The sequence below is a fragment of the Lethenteron reissneri genome, chromosome 24 (genome assembly GCF_015708825.2).
Source record: "Lethenteron reissneri isolate LAM-NWPU_2019-01 chromosome 24, ASM1570882v1, whole genome shotgun sequence".
Lineage (NCBI taxonomy): Eukaryota > Metazoa > Chordata > Hyperoartia > Petromyzontiformes > Petromyzontidae > Lethenteron > Lethenteron reissneri.
This window is the reverse complement of record NC_083802.1, coordinates 2,974,775-2,995,516: the sequence shown is the minus strand read 5'-3', so window position 1 is coordinate 2,995,516 and position 20,742 is coordinate 2,974,775. Positions and strand designations below refer to the sequence as shown.

General features: G+C 43.2%; 1 protein-coding gene across 11 annotated transcripts in view; it reads right to left on the bottom strand.

The window, feature by feature from the left end:
- MYO9A (myosin IXA) overlaps positions 1-20,742 on the bottom strand; it is a 185,203-nt gene that overhangs the window by 7,138 nt on the left and 157,323 nt on the right. For all 11 annotated transcript variants that reach the window (XM_061557963.1, XM_061557970.1, XM_061557972.1 and 8 more), the window contains 15 exons: positions 18,660-18,850; positions 16,299-16,465; positions 15,504-15,736; positions 13,501-13,608; positions 11,771-11,965; positions 10,887-10,934; positions 9,953-10,064; positions 7,312-7,391; positions 6,449-6,641; positions 4,317-4,445; positions 4,052-4,157; positions 3,479-3,610; positions 2,283-2,406; positions 1,713-1,945; positions 1,124-1,251 (listed from right to left, as the gene is read on the bottom strand). In XM_061557963.1, the coding sequence (XP_061413947.1) occupies positions 1,124-1,251; positions 1,713-1,945; positions 2,283-2,406; positions 3,479-3,610; positions 4,052-4,157; positions 4,317-4,445; positions 6,449-6,641; positions 7,312-7,391; positions 9,953-10,064; positions 10,887-10,934; positions 11,771-11,965; positions 13,501-13,608; positions 15,504-15,736; positions 16,299-16,465; positions 18,660-18,850 (2,179 nt within the window). The remainder of the gene's footprint in view (positions 1-1,123; positions 1,252-1,712; positions 1,946-2,282; positions 2,407-3,478; positions 3,611-4,051; positions 4,158-4,316; positions 4,446-6,448; positions 6,642-7,311; positions 7,392-9,952; positions 10,065-10,886; positions 10,935-11,770; positions 11,966-13,500; positions 13,609-15,503; positions 15,737-16,298; positions 16,466-18,659; positions 18,851-20,742) is intronic.

Here is a 20,742-nt window from a genome sequence, read left to right as displayed (position 1 = left end):
GCCGTTATTACCGTAGGTCACCGTTCAGTTGGATTGACAAAATGTGGAGAACAAATGTCCCGTTCGTTAGGTGTACATTTTCTAACAACACAAACATAGTTAGGGATGCAAAAGGTGTGGAAATCATTAAATGTAACTTAACTGGGTGGTCAACTATTGCAATGATCTCATTTTCATGGCTAAATGTAAAACTAGTCGCATACAGACAGTGCTGTTTTTTTACCATGAGAAATGTGGTTCCAATTTCCAATTTTTTTCATTACAATCTGGTGAATGCCGTCACAGTGGTCATGTTATGGGTGAGAGCTGGCCCTGCCACTGATATGTGGAATGTCCACCAGTGTCTAAGGGCTTGCAAATATAGATGAGCTCTGCACCAAACCCATCTGAGAAGTAATGCACTTGACTTCATGATGAGAATTACACGTAAAATTAGTGACAATTACTCAGTCATGAGTGCACTAAGGGCTCGAACCAACACATTTACCGGCTTTTCACATTTTTTGCTTTATTATTACAATAACATTCTAACTTATCAATTGGTATTCAGTCATTAGACAACAAATACATTTGCAGATGTGCCTTCAGATTTTTTTATCTGCATTAGTAGAAAACTTTTATTTCTATGATAATCAAATAAAGAGTGCAATTCTCAGACTGAGCCGACTGAATTGAAATCCTAAATGTTATCGCCATCATTTAAAGAGACAAATAATACATTTAGAAATCTCACAGAACACCACACCATGTGTTTGAAAATAGATCTAAATGTTTCATTTCTCACAGGACTTCTGAAAAAAATTTAAATTGGCATCTTAATATTTTGCATAGCAGAGGGCACACTTTCCAATGCACTCTGTAATGAGATTGTCGCAGGAGTAAAACTGATATTATCACATTCTCAGAGTTGAAATTTAGCCAAATCAAGTGCGAAACCAAATTGAATACGATGTTCTTGTTTACAATCATTGGTGACCGTACTGACACCATCATCCCCCACTACACTAGGGAACCCAGTTTAGCCGCAGGTGGCGGCCCGCATTCTTAACTACACGGCCACCTCTACAGCACGCTGCCCTATTCCACTCAAACTCAGACGCTCTTCCCCGAGCGGAGCACGCACCGGCGTGCCCGTGGTCACGCTTGCTGGGTTCGTCGGTCCCGTCGATGGTGTCACGTGAGGAGCTGTCCAGAGCATCGTCGTCCGACGCGCTGCGCTCCAGCGAGATCATCGTGTTGCGCAGCTCAGACCTGCGTGACACACGTACATCGCCCCGGTTGGCTACGTGCGGTGCGAAAGAGGTTCAATGCGCACGCACGCATGCACGCACACGAAGGGCACACGTGCATGGGCGGCACATACTCATATGTGCGGTAAATGAACAAGCAATACAGTAAACACAGGGAGACTCCAAGTGATTGCGGCAGCATACGCAACAAAACTTTCAAGTGCAATGGACTCATTGAGGGGCAAAGGGCACTGCTGGTTCTGATCCAAACCTTTGAAAATCTAACCACATTTGTCATAAGTACTGCCTTATAACACAATAATTTAAGGCAACGTGAACAAAAAAATGTGGTGCTTCGTTTTTAAGTCATGCTTGAGCATGACTGTCAACGATTATCCCTTAAATTCAGATAAACTGCTCCAGATCGGCCATCTGCCCTCATCTCCCCTCTTCCCTCCAGAGCCAGGAGGGTGCAGCACTTACAATCGCTCCTTGATGGTCTCCTTCTCTTGAGACAGCAGCTGCTCCTCCTCCTCCATGGTCGACTCGTCCAAATCGTTGGTCTCGCTTGCCTCCGTGGCACAGTCACTCTCGCCCTCCTCCGCTATCTTGTCGCCGACGCTCGTGCCGCCGGCCGTGCCACCGGGCTGGGCCGTGCCGGTTGCGGCGTCCTTGAGCCCTGCACGCATCCGGCTTTGCCGGTACCTCCCTTTGCCCTGCGAACGCAAAGCAGCGGGAGCCGTGTGTTTATTACTTACGTACCAAAACACATACATACCGCACTGTTGCGGATTGTAAGAGGAGGCCAAAATACCCTCTAGAGGGGGCTCTACAGAACGCTCTCGAGCGGAGGCCATTCTGCTAACAAAGACACGAGCAACGATTGCAGCGCCGTACCTTTAACCTTCATGATTGCGGATAACACTAACTATAAAAGCATGGGCAAGTCAACATAGTTGACCCAACATTACAATTCGGCATGAAGAACGCGTCCAACTGTTGTACATGACGAAGGGACAGCCGCCACTTGGATCCGCTGCCCAAGGCGCTCACCATGGAGCGTCGGATGAGAGAGAGGCGCTGGTTGGCGCTGTTCTCCACGCTCTCGAGGGTGCTGATGTCAGCGAAGCGCGTCTTGAACTTCCTCATCTGCTCCTCCACCAGCAGCTCCACGCAGCTGCAGGCGCGCACACACAGGCACAGCACACAGGTGTCCACGATCGCTCCGTACGTCTCTCCCCGTAAAACGTTGTCACAGGTTGTGCCCGAGCATTGTTCATCTCGATGTTCCGACGTTTCGCTCTGGGTGCCGGCAGATTCTTCAGTCCCACAAATTATTGTGGCGATACTGCGCTGGCAGTGTTGCGGAAGCGCAGAGGACGAACAAATTTCAACGCATTCGTCAATGGTGCTGTCTTAAAAGTACACGAGATGTGACGTTTCGGGCATTGACCCTTCTTCACAGCACGTAGTGGGGGGGCGAGAGAGGTGAAGTGGTTAGGATTTGGAGACCGCACTTCAACTCTTACCCACTCTACCTCTCTGGAGAGAGCACTCCAACATGTTGAGTAAGAAACACGCTGTGTAGTGAGTTAATTCAAATCCAAGTCAAATATAAATGAGACCAGCAGATCAAATTGCGTTGCTGGCCAATGGAATTCAGAGTTAGATGATGAGGTTAATTGAACTGTACAATAGGTGGCAGACCCAAACTGAATTCAACTACACTGCACACTTTTAGCCATGGTATTCATGGCAATCATTGAAGGTTAATATTCCAAACGATAATTTGTGTTAATGAGCACGTTAACAGACAGACAAAGTACGCGGTGCTGATTTCATGTTTTCTTGCATAGTCAGCGCACTCCATGTTAATAAAAGAGCCACTGGCAGTTTTCAATATATCCATGTAAATTCAATAAGCATTTTCATAAATACAGAAACACTAAAGTAAACCAGGCCAAGTGATTCTCTGACACTACCCATAAACCATTGAACACATGTACAGGAGAAAAAAAGCTACAAAAACAAACTGTTTCTATAGCTCTGGCTTTCCTTTAAAGCTCTGCTATGAATGCCCTCTGGGGACGTCCACCACAGGTCTCGTCCAGTGCACACTGCACCACGAGGAGTTTAAGTGGCATCCGCCTCCGACAGCGCTCCCCAGCGTCCTCAACTCTAAACACGTAAATCCCGCAGCCACCCCTCGCGCCGTGGCACGCCAGAGCGTGGGTGTGCCGCAGCCTTACTGGGTGGTCTGGCCAATGTCCCTCATGCTCTGCAGGGGGTCCGTCGTGTCGGGCGGCCGCAGAATGCATGGCGCGAAGACGATGGCCAAGGCGTTGCACGACATCCGGTTTGTATCCTCGTACTGGGCGATCCTACAGGGTGGACACGCACGCACACACACTCACAGCTTGGTTCGGGCACGAACCTCAACTTTCCGCAACTCCAGGAACACAGTTTCTTTGCGGCTTAAAGACGCCTTTGTTGTCTGGCCAGGTGGCACTTTGGGCAGGCCACAGCAATCATCTCACAGTCAAAACTGTGCGAGTTCAAATCCCGGTTGAAGGTCAGCCCAGCCCACCTTACCGCTGGGGTTATTAAGATAAGCATTAACATTACTCTCCTTTTGCAGCATTCCACAGTGATTGGCTCCCGTTATCGCCAAGTGTAATTTACACCAAATTCTCACGAGCCCCAAATGAGTGCCACCCAACCGCTTGTTTGAGCAGGGAGATGCTCTGGCTTGCTGCTATACCCCCTAAAGAGAGGGGTGTAGTACGGACGGAGCAGGAAAGGACAGAATCACTATGGAGGACCTGACGAGGTGGAAGATGATCCTCTCCAGAGTGCTGTAGTTGACGCTTGGCAATTGTCCAATTATGGAGTAAACCGCTTTGATTTTCTCCTTCTTCTCTTGCACGCCTGTGGAAGCAAGACACAGCAGTCAAGCGAGGGCCTCGACTGCGTGGAAAGAAACCCTCACAACACACGGTCAATTCGTGTACAAACTGTAACAGACTGAACATGCGGGAGCCAAGATGCAACTTGTAAAGCCACGGTGGGGTTAACGTTATCACGTACTGACGGCACGGAGGAATTCATCGTAGAGGTCAAAGGTCATGAGAGGCACGGGCAACTCCCGCAGCCACTGCTTGAGCACACTGCCGATGACGTGCACCTGGTAGTCATCCAGGTTCACGCTGTTCACGTCTGGACACGGGCAAGACACACACGAGGGGTTAAACCACAGTCAGCGTGCTTACACATGTGTACTGCAGCACAGTATCATCAAGTGTGCTGCATGCATCCAATTAATTATACTCTAATTAATGTGATACAAGGCCATTGAGGTGTGACACTGAATTAATTTTGCTAAGGAGACGTTGCATAATTGTAGCTATATTGGAAGCTACTTTTTTTAATACCACGGTCCTATTGATAAAAAAATATATAACTGCATAAATATGAATATATAGTTTATAGCAAATAGAAGCTCACGACCTTCAGTTGTAACATGTGGACATTCAAATTATGAGCTTCTATAGTGAAGTAATGATCATAAAACCGGCCACCAATCCCAGCAGGCCCCCAAGGAAAGGGCATGGAGGCTGGAAGGTAAGCACGGTGTGACTCACTCTACTAACAATTCAGGGTCGTGATTAATTTCAGAATTGTTCTTCATATCTTTTATTTTGTCTTATATGTATTGTTTCTATTTTGTTCAGTCTCATAAAATGTTGAATTTCTTTAATGCACCGTATGTCGCCAACCTTGCTAATCAGAGGTGCGGGGAAAAACAACATACTAAACACAAAAAGTAGTTCTAAAGAAATGAGTCTTCAATCTAGATTTTAAAGTGCACAGCACCAGTGGCTTCCTAATATCTGAAGGAAGAGCATTACAGACAGCTGCAGAAGCGCATCTGAAAGCGCACAATGCAGTGAACGCCTTTGTTCGATAAGACTATTGGTAGTTACTATATTAATACGAATAAGCTTAACAAAACGAGAATTTGTCTTCAAAATCATTGTATTTTTTAAAAAGTGGGTCGCTGCAAGTTGCCCAAGTCACACTTGACCACATTTAGGATTCTCACAATTCAGTGCAAATATCTGAACTCTTCAACAGCCGAGTGAATGTTAACGACTGAGGATCCTAACAGCCACAGGCGAATGGTATTTAGGATTTTATAGTGGCAGAAAATGGGTTTTTTTTGCAAAACAAATCGTGTTCACTTCCCAAAAGATACTCTGCTATGGAAATCCACAAAAAATGCCTATGTCTGAAACTATGGACTTGATGTGAATTGCTCACCAGTGAGTAAATTATACATTTGGATATTCAGTTCGATATCCTATCAGGCACAGTTAAATCTTGAGCATTCACCTAATATTAGTTATCATATCGGATGTCTTTATAACATTTCGTAAAGCTGCAACAGTCAAGATTCCAGAACTTGTTTAAAGTGTGGCCGTGTTTTGTTTACACAAATGAGACTCCAACTGGAACAATCAGATGAACCACTCATTTCTTGTTTTGCTTTTCAGTTCTGGGTCATTTCATGTTATTTTCACAAAATGCATGCCATGTACCGAATTGCTGTTATCACAGCCACAACAAATATTTGTTTTATCAAGCGCTGAGATGAAGCACATTTAATTGCCAAAAGAAATCCTCCGAGGCACACTGCGTTGAACCCGTCGCCGCTTGGTGCGAGGACAATGTCTTCATATAATAAACAGTCCATATTCGTACTGTCACAACCGAGCACACTTGGCCGTGGTCATTATTCTTCTTCATTGCAACTATTATGAAAGATGTGGCCATTAGCTCTTATACTGCAAAAGCGTGAAGGTGAAATAATTCAGGAAACCCAAGTAAAAGGCACTCGTATGCCAACCATGAAATAAGTTACTTGAACTTATCAATTTGCTATAATAGCCCATATATATTATTTATTTTACTTTCCAAATGATATATCTTGCACTGAGGCACATGGCAACCAATTTTCTATGAAACCACTGAGAAATCAACGAACACGGGGAACATCCCATCAACAATATCACAAGCCTTCACCTGGTATCTGTCACAGGTCTATCTCACACAACCGCTGGACTGTGCTCATCTCAATCAAGTGCTCTTACCCTGCCTGATGAATATAAGCAGTCACAGCCGAGTTCATTTCGTGTAAACGAATGCAATTGGGCAGTTACCATTGTCAAGTTGCTGACGCAGCTCCTTGACCTTGGTGTTGGCGCCTGACTTGCGGTAGATGCCCTCTGTGTAAAGGCCGTGGATTTCGATGTAGTTGAGCAGCTTCTCCAGCAGGAAAGGCACGCTCCGATCAGGGCCGGTCAACCGGAACAGGTCAACGGCAAACTGCTTTCCTATCATGTCCCCACCGGCCTGTAAATGGTAACGCACGCGGCATCGGATAAAGCAGCATTTCTTATACTTCATTGCTTCTTTTTACCAGGTAAGGCCCACTGAGCTATTTAGCTATTTTTCATAAGTGACCTGGCTACAAATTATAGGTCAACAAAATGGCTTTCACGTGGAAATGTATTGCAGCCAACTACTCTAAAATGCATGTTTCTAAATGTGAAGGGAAAAACCAGAGGACCCGGAGAAAAATCCACACGATCACAGGGAAAACATACAAACTCCAAATATACAGTAGGCTTCGTCAGGATCGAACCCACATCCTCCTGTATACCAGGCCACTGGCGCCCTCTACATCCACATGTCTCTGCACATTGTCGGCATCATCTTTATCACCAGCAAATGTTTATCCACTGCTGGATGACGGCTTCTCCATGCCATTGCCATCCCTCATCATCCTGGGATGCCACAATTCATCTCAATCCTGGACATGAACTGATCTCATCATCGTACACTCGGGCTTCCATGTTGTACGTGTCCTCATTCAACATCTTAATTGTGGTGATTTTTGTCAGCAAATGAAGTGCTTTTTTTTGTACAAATCCCACCTTTGAAATGTTTTTCTTAAATACAGATGAGCTCTTTGCAGATAAAATAAATTCATAAAACACACCTTTTATTATTATTAACGCACCTTTTTGTTTGCGTTGTAATATCCCGTACACCTCCTGGTTGTTGATGAGTAGCATTTCTTGTGGCACGCAAACTTGCAAGCTGGAAACAACAAACGGAACACAACAGAATAATATTTTAATCTACGTAATGTAATCTCTCCACCTGATGACGACCGATTGTGTTGCGATCGAAGCGTCGTGAGTTTTTGGTTTTGCTAAAAAAAAATGTTTTTAAAATTATTTTCTATCTACGTGACTTTACCGAAAGAACCAAAGAAAATGTTTAGGCGTTTGCTGTTGATTAGAAAATGTAACATGATACAAAATATCCCCAATCATCTACATTAGCAAATAATAAAGTGGGCTAGAGTTTGGCAATGACCATGACAAGAAAACACTGCAGTCAATAAAAGCAGTACAAATGCGAATAGTTCCCTGTGGAGGCCTACTGAAGGATACAAGATTGCCAACACCGATTAGCACTGTTGGCTACGTACGGTGCGAAAGAAGTTCAACAGACATACATACAACTTGTACAGCTCAGCTGACAAACAGCCTGGCCCTTTCTCCCGCTGGTGTCTATCCTCACGGCTCGTGTTACAAAACGTAACTCAAACGACATCTCCCTGGGTCTTCACAGCTCAATTCCGAGAGCTAAACTGCTCTTTCAATCCCAATGTGTGCAGGACCCCATCATCCAAAACAAATGCAATGATAATCCGGCATTATTAAATCCACTAGTTAGAAACCCCTGGGCTCCCTCCAACCCACATCCCTGACCTCCCATTCCTCTGCCTTTTTTTCCCCCAGCTCTCTTCACTTTTCCACTCCACATCATCCCACCAACCCCTCACTCACCCCCCCCCCTGGCTCCTCCTAAACAGCCCACACTCTGCTATGGTAGTGGCCACTAGGTTGAGGCACACAGCAGCCGTTTATATTATTCAGTGAAGGCAAATTTAGCAGAAACATTTCCCAGACCATCCAGTATTTGTACATTGTTTCTTGAGTCTGATTTCTCAGCATATTAAAAAAAAAACATATGTATGGCAGGACCAACAACTCTACGTTGTTGTAACATAGACCACCCTTCCCAGTCTCTATACACATGCACATTAAGACATACATAGTTATATTTTATGAAGGTCACTTCATGTTTTTATGTACCCGTATACATAGATGCAGAGGTAAGGAAAAGGAAAATTAGGCCACAGTATTAACTCAAAATAGGTTTGGTTTATGTGTTGGCAGAAATAAGTGTCAGCCTGATTATCTATGGAAAAACAATCAAATTGGTATTAAATCAGAGTAATTCAGTAGGCAAATATAGACCACAACTGCCTTTGAGCCAACATTAGGCACAAAGGCCCACGGTCTCATTAAATGCGTTCATGAGAAACAAAGAGACACTGGCATTCCTCAGCGGAATTTTATGTACGTGAGTCAAGGTCAAAGTATCCCACGTTCAAAGGAGCATTGGGCATTGGGCGGCATTTGTCTCTGTTTGGCAGCTTCCAGCTAGTGGAGAAAATTCCAGATTACCAACGTGGAAGGGCCACTCTGTTCACAGGATAACTGCTCACTTCTAACAAAATGGAACTCATTTTGTCCCCCTCAAAGGGGCTGTAATAACCCCCAGCAAGCAATTGAACAAACAACTCCTGATTTTGAGTTCAGTGCTCTGATTCAGGGCCACACAGGCTAACCTGAGCAAGTTAGACAACATTTCGGCCAAAGATTTCTACCCAAACATGTATTGACTGGCAGAAGAAACCTCCATCGTGGAAAATACCGGTATATTGGAACAAGAACAACACAAGAAACAAAGCAACTATACAATCCCCATGGGAAATACGATTTAGACACAATTGATACAATTACAATCATTAAGTCAGCCAAAAAAATGTCAATGTTTGACAGTTCGGAAGGCTTCCATGATAACCAAACATGAGGACTAAAAGTACATTATCAAATAAGAAAATGCTTATATGGGTCATCTGACTTGTTTCAACATATGTACTGAAACATGCTAGACGATTCTAATGGTGTACACAAAACCTTGAAATCAGAAATAAGCCTACCCACCACTCCCCCAGCTGTCCTTCCTCAGCTTCTCTCCAAAGCCTCATCTTCCTCCTCCTGCCCGTTTATCCGATCCCTTCCTCCCTCCCAGTGCCTCTCTCCCCTCACCCTCCCAGACACACTGGAGGTCATGAGCTCCATAATTCACCGTTTCAACATTTTAGTGTCTCATGTAAACTAACAGCTGTTCAAATACAAAGGGGAATACACTATCAACAATGATTTATACGTTTTCCTCCCTTTGTAACATTTTAAGGTCAATATGACCGTTAGGCCAACATGACCTTAACGTCTACGATCTTAAAATATTGTAAGGAATCTCGAAATGGCTTCTTCTTGAATTAACTACCTCCACAGAACCTCATTGTGGGATTACAATGCCATTAAATTGCAATGACGAGAAACAAGAGTTGTACCTTTCAAAGAAACGTCTTGCTTTAACGTTATTCTCGCATAAAGTCCACAACTATTGTACCGAGTTCGTGGGTTCCCACACACTCGTTGGGCTTGCTGTGGGGCTTGAGAGGCACACTGTACCCGCAATGTTATTACAAACTTGGCTGGATTGGAGGCACCCACCTCGGCAGACGTATCCACGATCCATGATCCAAATGCGAGTAGCGCACGCCTCGCAGAACGATGGGATGTTGAACTGCACCGTACGGAATTGATGGCCGTTATGCTCCACCACCTGGTCCAATGGGCAGCACAAGCGCAGGCACGGACGGGTAAGCTACGGCCACCGCCACAAGCAGAGCCGAAATTCACAAACTAAAATACAAACTCCATCTGAAGCCTGACTGGTTGCTTTCAATGAGACTTCTCTCACAACACAGCATAGGACATTAGAGACAGTGGTATTCCATCTGTGTTTGCTGTCATGAAAACGCAGTGTTGTTGTAATAGCATTTCAGGTCTGGGACCATTAATGACGAGTGAATTTAAAGCTACTTGCATAAGCAACATCGAGAGTCAACGTGTACCTCAATATTCAAGAGAGCATCAGGTGGTGCTCCTCTCGAGATATATAAATTCCGAAGTCAATGAGGGACATTCTGTATTCATATGGCAGGGACCAGTATACATCCAAAGGTTAAAACCACCGCTGGGTTCGTTAAAAAAGTTCTACTTTATTGACCCAGGAGAGATGAGTGGGCTGCGTCAACACAAAACTGGGATTTTAGCCATCAGCCTTCTGACTGCGAATCTTGGTCTGCTGCCACAGCACCACGTGGCCAAATGCACATGAGCTTTTCCCCCTCCTCCTCTTGTGTGGAACAGATGGTCTCTACTCACATGTCATCGCCTCGGGCCCTGATAGCCTCAAGAGGTATTGGAGCTGGTGATGATGTAATGCTCCCACCACAGCTATGGGCTGATGAGGACCCGACACATTTAAAGAATATACAACACCCTAACCATGAGGCCGATGATCATTAGCAAAGGTTATTATTTCGCAGATATTTACCAAAATAAAGGCCCCACAACACTCTTTGTAACACTGAACACTTACGCCGTCAGATTCTTTCTTCCTTTTCTTTTTCCTTTCGTTCTTGGGAGCCTGAATGAGAATCCCAACACGCGGTAACGATTTCATTACTCCACTCGCCACATGCGTAATGAACACTCGGGGCAGGGGGGGGTGGCGAATATCTATATCCACAACACACATCACAAATACACACACTTTTAAAAACGAATTTCCCAAGTGACTTATTTACAATGCAAAAACAATGCGGTTTTGTATCCAAAATCACGTTTATGGATACAAAAATATGACTAAGTTAATTATTCAAAATGAATTTAACCGTAAATATTTTTTAAAAAGCCGAATTAACATACCATCGTAACTGCATTGTACAAAACAATTTATCAAATAAATGTACATATAATGTAATATGGGAAATAAAAGTCGACATTACAAATCATTTTTAAAAACAACTGTACAACATCACATCATCTCGATTGCATTAAACATCATCACCAAAACTACCGTTGAGAAGTTATATTTTTAACATTTGCAATGACAAGTCATTACCATCTTGTCCATGACAAACGGCATCCAAAATACGTCTGCTCTTACAAGTATTGCAACAAGATAATTTAATTGAAAAAAATATCAAACATCTTAATTTAATTAAATTTAATGAAGAGTCAGGCTAGTTGATTGACAGTGACTAGACTGGCTGTTGTTCAATGCTGACGATTCAAGCAGAGTAAAAACAACAGAGGCTATGCGGGTCAAAAATAAGAAGATATGTGAGATTTAAGAATTTTTTTCAAAAATCAAAAAGGCTTGGAAATTAATCCGCAAGGTTTTACGTGTGGAGTCACCTTTGCATACAAAAATAAAGAGCCACAAACGGCAGAACAATGGCATAGAGTATCGGCTGTTACCTTAGTGACATTGGAGTCGTCCAGGGCCTGGCACTTGCCCATGAACTGCACCATGAACCCACTGAATAGGTTGATGCACACGTTGTTGATTTGCATTTTGTCCGTGACGTACGGTCTTTGCCGCACCGTCTTGTCCAGAACTTGCTCAAAGTTGCTGATGAGGTCTTTGTGCCGCATGCAGATATCTTCATTGTACTGTGTGAAGAGGGTGAAGAGTAAGCCCATTAAGCGATGCCTTTTACAGCTCAGAAAAACCATCAATAACTACTGCATCAACTCGTCAAAATCCTCATTTCAGCAGGGAGACACTCAACGTGCCACCATTTCTTATTGCAACAGGAGAATCAGTTTCAACAGTAAATGTTTCTTTTATTTTGTTAAATTACTCTTTGGTTCTTTCGGTAAAGTCACGTAGAAATAAAATAAATGTAATAATAGAATACGACGTTTCGATTACAACACAAGCAACCGTCATCAGGTAGAACAAAATTTGAGAGAGAGACAAAACACAGACACGGAGACACACAGACAGACACACAAGCAGAGAGAGACAACACAGAGACACACAGAGAGAGACACACAACATAGACACACAGAGACTTTACCGAAAAAACCAAAGAGTAATTCCTGCAGTCACGAAAGCTTCAAATCAAGTTTGTTAAATTAGTTTCCAAATGCAAGATTCTGGCTGAGACACTGACACGTAGTGACTTGCTTTTAATAAATACATCACTGCGTCTCTAAATATCACTTTCAAGGAGGTAAAATTACATGGCAGCAATGGGAATCAAACGAACTCACTGGCAAGCAGAATTATCATGAGGCAGTTCAGTTTTGGAATACTTGAGCTCAATAATATCTGGATGCAGTTGTTATCAAAACTAATTAGGTTAGAACCGGCACAGCTACAACTGTAAATTCAAGGCACACATCAATAATATGTATAAACAAATACTTGCATATCATTCCACAATTACACTGAAATGTAGATAATGATCAAATTTGCATATTTTTATCAAAAATATTTTAAGTTAAAATAAATGTAAAAATTGGATGCTTTAATATCATCATATATGAATTAATAAAGTACATGTTTGGCTAAAATCACACGCAAGATGTTTAGAAGATTAATGTTATAATTTATGAAACCACGATGTTTTAATTTCAGTAGATGTGCAATGCTCATCAATGCATAACACAAGTTTAAAATTGAACAAAATTCCGATTTAAGAATTACACGCGACTGATAAATGCACGTGTATGGGTGGTCCTTCACTAAACATTGCTTTGTTACCTTTTAAACCAAAATGAGCAAAACAAACCTAGCACGAATGCCGCATCAATCGAGAAACATCTCGTTATTCAGAGAGAGACGAGAGAGAGAGAGAGAGAGGAGACGGTCCTTAAAGCAGTTGCACAATTACATTAACAATTACAAAATTACACCTTCCAACGTAACCATCGACCATGAAGGCCAAGGGCAAGATAATGCCGGGCTCTAAAGAGGACCACAGATTATGTTTTGCTATCATCCATCCTTCCAGTCGAAAAGGTAGCAGCACCCTTCTCTGGTTACTGGGTATCCTGGTCCCAGTGGGCTGAGGGAACGGCGGTCCTAGTGCAGCCCCCATGCTCATTATCACGGTGATAATTGCTGCTGTCTGAGCTACAACAACAAAATGGGGCTGAGGCATGGTGGTGCTTGCACCGTCCTCTGATGCAATACTTACAAAGGTCACCCGCGTGTTGGTCTGTTCAAGATTCTTACGGAACTCCTTCAAAGCCTCCTTGAAAATTCCATCGATGTTTTTGCCATCATCAGGTAGGAGATCATTAATCTGTCGATTTGACATCGTTGACAGGTGATGAAGACAACACAATGCAAGGTCAGACACATGCTCACCTGCATTGAGAATTGAGAATGAGCGACAGTGTTCAGTAGTCAGAACAATGTTTGTAAAACAATGAATGTCCCTAAGTACAGTAACCCAAGTGGTAGTGGATGGTAGGCCTGCAAAGTTATACTTGTTAATCACTGCAACAGTATGTTCTAATCAAACACAGCACTCATTCTTCACTTTTCATACAGAGCTATTGAAGTGACTCGTCACCAAGAAAGTTTTCATCCTTACATAAATATGACCATTATATCATGCAAATATTGCATTGATTAAGGAACCAAGTAAATACAATTCACATTAGTGAAACAAAGGTCTATAAACAAAACATTAGACCAAACATGGTTGAATTTGTTGTGGTGTGGTGCTTAACATTGCAGCCTCCCGGCTGCCTGCTGATTATTGGCATAAATACACCGATAGATTTTAGATAATGCTGTGGACTTTCTGACTGGTGAACCAGATGAAGCTTTGTACAAGCACCCGTTCAAAGGGACAGGTTTTACTGGGGGAACTGCCATGGATGGCAACATTTTCGTTCTGGAAGTTGCTGGCTGGGTTCAAGCACTCTCTCCTCTGCCACCAGCTGTACCGACGAAAGCTATCAAAAAGTGGCAAATGCATATAAGAAAGTCATTGATACTCTTCAGCCCGTTGTCAGCCCACTGCCGGATGAAGGTCTTCCCATGCCGTTTCAGTCATGCGGGTTTTTTTTAATATACTTTACCACGCTGCTCAGTCAGGATGGAGTTAGGGAAACCAACTTAGGTTACCGGGTTCATGGCGAAGTGCACCCAGCACTGCGTGGCACTGCTTCCGCCCTTTCGTGTTTACCCTCAGGCTATCCAGCTTTCCTTCTGCTGCCACTCTTACGGCTTCAGCTATCAGGACGCAAAGCAGATACATTTGCATCTGGAAGCATGTTTCTACGCTATTGTGTTCTGCCATTCAGAACATCTCTTGGAGGATGTGTATGTTTTGGAAAGCAGGTTTTGTGTGTGGCCTAGCAAAAGGCTCAACTGGCAGTTTATGGGCACAAGATGAGACTTCTCAAGAGTTGTTAAATGACTTTATGTAAGTTCTCCCCAACAGCTACACGATGCTGTGTTTGCAGCTCATTGTTAAGTCTGCTGCATCCATCTGATGTTCACATTATCTTGATGCTTTCGCTTTACATGCTGTGTAGCAGGAAAGCACAATTTTGGATACAAAAGCAGCAGGTGGTGTGTTCAGGGCCTGATGGTAGTTTACAGGGTGGGGAGGGAGGGTACAGGCAAGATGTATATACCATGCTGTGATTCGGTACAAACAAAAGTGGAAAAGTGATCTCTACCTGTTCCACCTTAATATAAGAGAGGGCAATATGCAAATCTGGCAGATTTTTACTTCGTGTAAAACTGTCAGCTAAAACTTAGATTTTCATTGTAACTTTTCACCTAAACTGGAATTTAACTCATAATCTCCCCCTTCAGTGTCGTCGTGGTGGCAAGATGTTATGTCCCTCGCCTGGTATGCAGGAAGTCGTGGGTTCGATCCCGACCCTAATGTATGTATATTTGGAGTTTGCATGTCTCTGTCCCCATGATCGCATGGATTTTTATACGGGTCCTCTGGTTTTTTCCCTCCACATTTCGAAACATGCGTTTAGATTATATGACTGCGACTATAAATTCCTACATGTGATAAGCCACTTCAATGAGCCATCATGCGAGGCCAGGTTGCCTCTGCAGCTCAGTGGGCTTCACCTTTGAACATAAGAGTTTACTCAAGTAATGCCTTGGCCTCAATGAAACCTCTGAAAGATTGAAACTTTACAGTGGGAAATTAATTGGTACCTTGCCCTGGAGGAAACCGATCATCTGCTTGAGGTTGTCGTGTGACGAGATGACCTGTGCATCTGAGTGTTTGCTCTGCGCGGATGAGCTGAGTAGGTTGCTGATCTTGATGCTTTTCCTTCGTTGCACCTTCGGCTGCACAGGAGGAGTGGGGGCAGGAGGCTGCGGCGGCCTCTGCTCCGCCGTGGATTTTGTTAAATCCTCCGACTTGGCACCACCGTGCTCATGCCATTCTGAAAAAACGGAACACATGGGCGCGCAAACCCCTTTTATTCTTATTGTTACTCGGCTTGTTTACCCAGAAGGGCCTCACCGAGTCACATGACTCGTTTTCACACTAGGGGGGCGATTATTGCAATGTACAGTAATACCCAAATTTACATCTCCCCCTGGTACATCGGTTCACAATGACGTCATCACTTTATTAATACCACCAACTGATTTGTGGTCGCTTCAACCCCATGCTTACGTCGCTGACAGCATCATCCATCCTTTCTCGTATCCGTCGCCTCAGCCTTCGCCTCCAACCTACCTTGTACACGAATTACTTTGCCATGCACATGAAGAAATATACTGTATTGTAAAGTAGAATAGACTATTTACGTACAGTATGTTGTCGATTTGGAAAAATTGCTTTGATTTACGTCGTTTCTAAAAGCGTCGTCGCACTTTTCAGGAACACATCCCCAGCGTAAACTGTGGTATTATTGTACTACTGTACATTCAATGCAATTCAGGCATTACATCTTCACCACTGGTTCTGCCAGTGCTGGTGCTTAGGCCGGCGGGAACTACCTTGTCTGCTGCCCATGGTGGATTCCATGGAGTGGAATTCCCGTGACTGGACGTCTCGCCGTGGCGCCTCCTCCTGCTCCGTCGCTTGCAAAAGGCTTTCTTTAGAAACCTTCTCCACTTTCATCTTCTGCCCAAATCCCCACCGCTTGGTTCGCACTGGGCTCACTCTGCATAGGTGAAGGCAACAGTTAGCAACAAAACAATGCTCATTGCTGAAATAAACGGTGACTATAGCACTGCTGACGAAGTTTGTAAATAATCAGCACTTAAGTGAAGTGTCCACTCTCTTTGGTTCTTTCGGTAAAGTCACATAGAAGGGAAACAATAAAATAATAAAAATATTAAAACTATTAAATTATCGCGACGTTTCGATTGCAACACAAGCAATCATCATCAGGTGTGAAAACCACAGCAAAAAAATTAAAATTTTCAAAATTTCTTGCTGTGGTTTTCACAACACAAGCTTGTGTTACAATCGAAACGTCGTGAGAATTTTATTGTTTTATATTTTTATTATTTTGTTTCCCTTCTACGTGACTTTACCGAAAGAACCAAGAATATGGATTCCTGCAGTCACGAAAGCTTCAAATCAAGATTGAAGTGTCCACTGTCTGTCATCAATTAAACACAGAAGGCCACGTGATATCCATGTCAACAGCAGACCACAGTGTATGGAGCTGTTTTGGTAAAAATCCCACATTTTAAATTACCTTAACTAAACGAGAAATGCCAGAGTAAATTGTGATGCTCACTTATCTAGATAAACTGTGTTTTGGCTGAATGTCTTGCAAAGAATGATTGAATTACTTTACCAATATACACGTTATTGTTATAGTAACTAGGGTCAAGGGATTCTACAGCAAGACAACGTTTTGGTCTACTCTTTTAGATTATTTTACAGGATTCTTTCTATGTATGTTGAACTACTTTTGCACCGTACGTAGCCAACCATGCTAATCGGAGGTGTGGTGGAAGGACAAAAAACTAAACACAAACGCTGTCTAAAAAAAAAAGAGATTTCAATCTAGATGTAAAAGTGCATAGCTTCAGTGGTTTCCTAATATCGGAAGTAAACGCATTCCAGACATCTGCAGAAGCGCATCAGAAAGCGTGCGACGCGGTGAGCGTCATTGTTCGATGGCTAGCCAAAAGCGGCGGTGAGGATGACGGGAGTTCGCGTGATGGTTTATATTCCTTGACGAGATCAGCAATAGTGGGGGGATGGGTTTGAGTTTGAAGTAAGATAGACAACAAGAAGCTTGCTATTTGAAAGAATATCATAACTCTTAATTGGTAACCCCCATATCAGAATCTGTGTATTAGAATAACAAACAGAAATTAGTCCAGTAATGAACACTTAATAACTACATGCATTATAAAAAAAGCACTTGTATTGTCACAAGAACTACTAGATCTGTAAGTAAAGATGGATAAAAGAAAAGAAGATTAAAATAATGTTACTGCCTACAATAAAACTAGCAATAATCAACCCGCAAACACATTTAAGCAACGTGACATTATTGGTGAGAAAATTAACACATTAACACTCAAAAGGCATTTAAACTATTTAAACAACTACGTTTGCATTTGAACGTAGAAAATTACCATAATAATCTTGAATGGAGATGTACCTGGGGGAGCTGGTAAAATGAAGCAAACTAATTCAGCACTTTACAGATTCTGAATTCAAACCCAAGACTCTGCATTAATGCTCAAAGCCTTCACATATTGCGCTTTGGCATTGAATTCAGCCAAGCCATGGCACAAGGCGCTTACTCGGCAGTTACAGGCCAAGTCACCTACTCGTCTACACGGCTAACAAGGCATGTAGTCTAACAGTGGAGAACGATTATGCAAATGTTTTATGATAAATTCCAGCTTTTGCTTGAATACGCGTAGCTCTGCTGCTATGGAACATTCTGTACCGTATTATCTGCACTTGGTTTCCTTGTTCTTTAAATACAAAATTGGGGTGCATCTTATAATCTCGTGTGTGTATGTGCAGCCAGATTTGTCCAACTTAATCCACACCGAGCCCAAATGTGGAGTGTGTCTTACTTTCCGAAGCATCCTATAATCCAGAAAATAGTTAGAGAAAACAAATTGTCTGAGTTACTTCTGGAGGCAAAATGAATAAGAAAACGTTCTACCAATTTTTTTTTACAGAAAGGCGGATGTTTAAGAGTCACAGACTTAAGCTAAAGCCACAGACATGAGTCCATTGCAAAACAAGAGGCATACAGTCACACCTCGGTATACGACCGCTTTGGAATAGGGAAAATTTGGTATACGTCATTTTCGGTACAAGTCCTACCTTCTGGAACGAATTAACGACGTATACCGAGGTACCACTGTACTTACTTGTCCTGAGCAGAGGGGGGCTTGGGGACTGCGGTGGATGATGTCAGAGATGCGGGCTGAGTCGTGGCATCATCAGGAGGCCAGGGTAACTGCACTGCCCCTTCCCCAGCCCGGGCAAAGCGCTCATCCCACTCCACCGGCAGACCCCACCCCGGGCGCTTGTTGCTTTCTGGAGCCGTGGTCTTCTCCCGCTGTGGAGAACGGCAGCACGGTGAGAAGCGCGCCGGTCACCACGGGCAACGGCGCCACAAACAAACACAGGTGAACCACTCGTGGAGAAGCTAGGCGGCACAAGCGCACGTTATATTGGGCAAAAGCGTGAAAGCAAGAGAGTCCCAGAGGCCACCCGCTCTGTGACAAACCAAGCGTGCAGTAGTGAGCAAAGAGCAATCGTTGTGCGCTGTATATTGGAGGCACGGGGCGAGGTGATAGGGCGTCGGGCGGGAGCATTCCATTGACGAATGAAAACTCCTTCACACTTGTATTGAATATAAGGGAATCAAATACATTTCTGGAATGGTAACCCTACTTGTTTCCCTGAAACAAAGTAAACCAAAGGATGAGTCGTGGGTATATACTATTGACAAATGCTGACCCCATTTTTTCCAAGTAAAAGTTGAACAAAAATGCTGACAAGCCAAAACTACAATTTTCCCAAATGCAACCAATGTTTCACACTCATCCCCTCCACTTCGTATGATAATTTCACGTATTAGAGCTTGAGAAAAAGAACCTTAAGCATTGTAACAATTAAAGTCCAAAATAGTGGCCAATGTAGTGGTATTCATGATTACTATAAACAAATGACAAGTTGGAAAGTGGAAAATAAAATCTACTTAGCTACACTACCACTCCTCATTCAGACACGAGAATTCTAAACAAACTGGACTATTAGAAATTTGGTTTGCCATGCTGGAGCCCTTCAGATGAGGTCATTGCAACGCTACGGGAAATCAACAGACCCACCAAGGAAGCAGATTTAGTTCGCATTGTGTTTGATCTAGATGAACAGAAGCATAATCAATGTAAGTAGCCCTAAAATAAATACTGTGGAGATTCGTTAAGCATGTAATTATTCACCCCTCCACAAGAATTTCCACGATTTGGAGTAATGATTCGGTTCAAGAACCAATGCCATTGTTTCATTGTTACCCTCATTGGTAAAGTTTTCCACTTGTTCTGCATGATATTTGCATGGTCTTGTTCACTTCATTGGTTTAAATGCATCATTGGCAAACAATTTTTTTAAACTATTAATTGCGTGCATCATGAGCATAATAATTGATTTGAATCGGCGAATCCTTACATGATCAACATGGATTATTACTTCAGAAATGTCCCAAAGTGTGGGCAGACACCCCTGATTACACACTCGAATGATTTTACTGAGAAGCAAATCACAGAGGAAAAGCAGGGAAGGCACAAAGTGGCGTTGTGTGGAATGGGTGGGCATATACTGCTATGGCAACAGACAAGAGTGGTTAGTAAGCATCTAAATGGGAACAATACATGTCCACATGGCAGCACCTGTAAAAGGGCTAATGTTAGTACCATAGACATCACAGGACTAGGCAGGGCATGCTCTGAGTGAACTCTTTGCATTAATAAATAATTGTGGCAGCCACCTTAGTGACAGGCAGGGTCTTTCTTTTTATGTGGGTGCATGGTGAGTGGTGGCCTAACGGTTAACGCACAGCGCTACAATTGGGTGATATGTGAATCAGGCCCAGACCTTCCCCATCTGGTGTGATGTGAGATGTCAGCACTTTGGAAGACAAAGACGGCTAGGTGTGGTACTGGCAAGAATGCCTCCACGTCCCATGACAGTTTTAAAAGATGCTCAATAACAGTATGTCATCAGTTTAAGGATGAATTTGAGTGGGAATTGTCTTTTAAAGCCAAAATGTTGTGATAAAGAGATTTTCAAATTAGTTTCACAAACATCAGCCTTACATTTTAAACCGTAGATTTATGCACGATTCAAGTTAAATAACCGAATTGTTTAATGGTTGGGTGTATAAAAAGTAAATATATGCTGTGTGGATAATTCTAAGTGCGGTATTCAACATCTTTTGGCTGCACC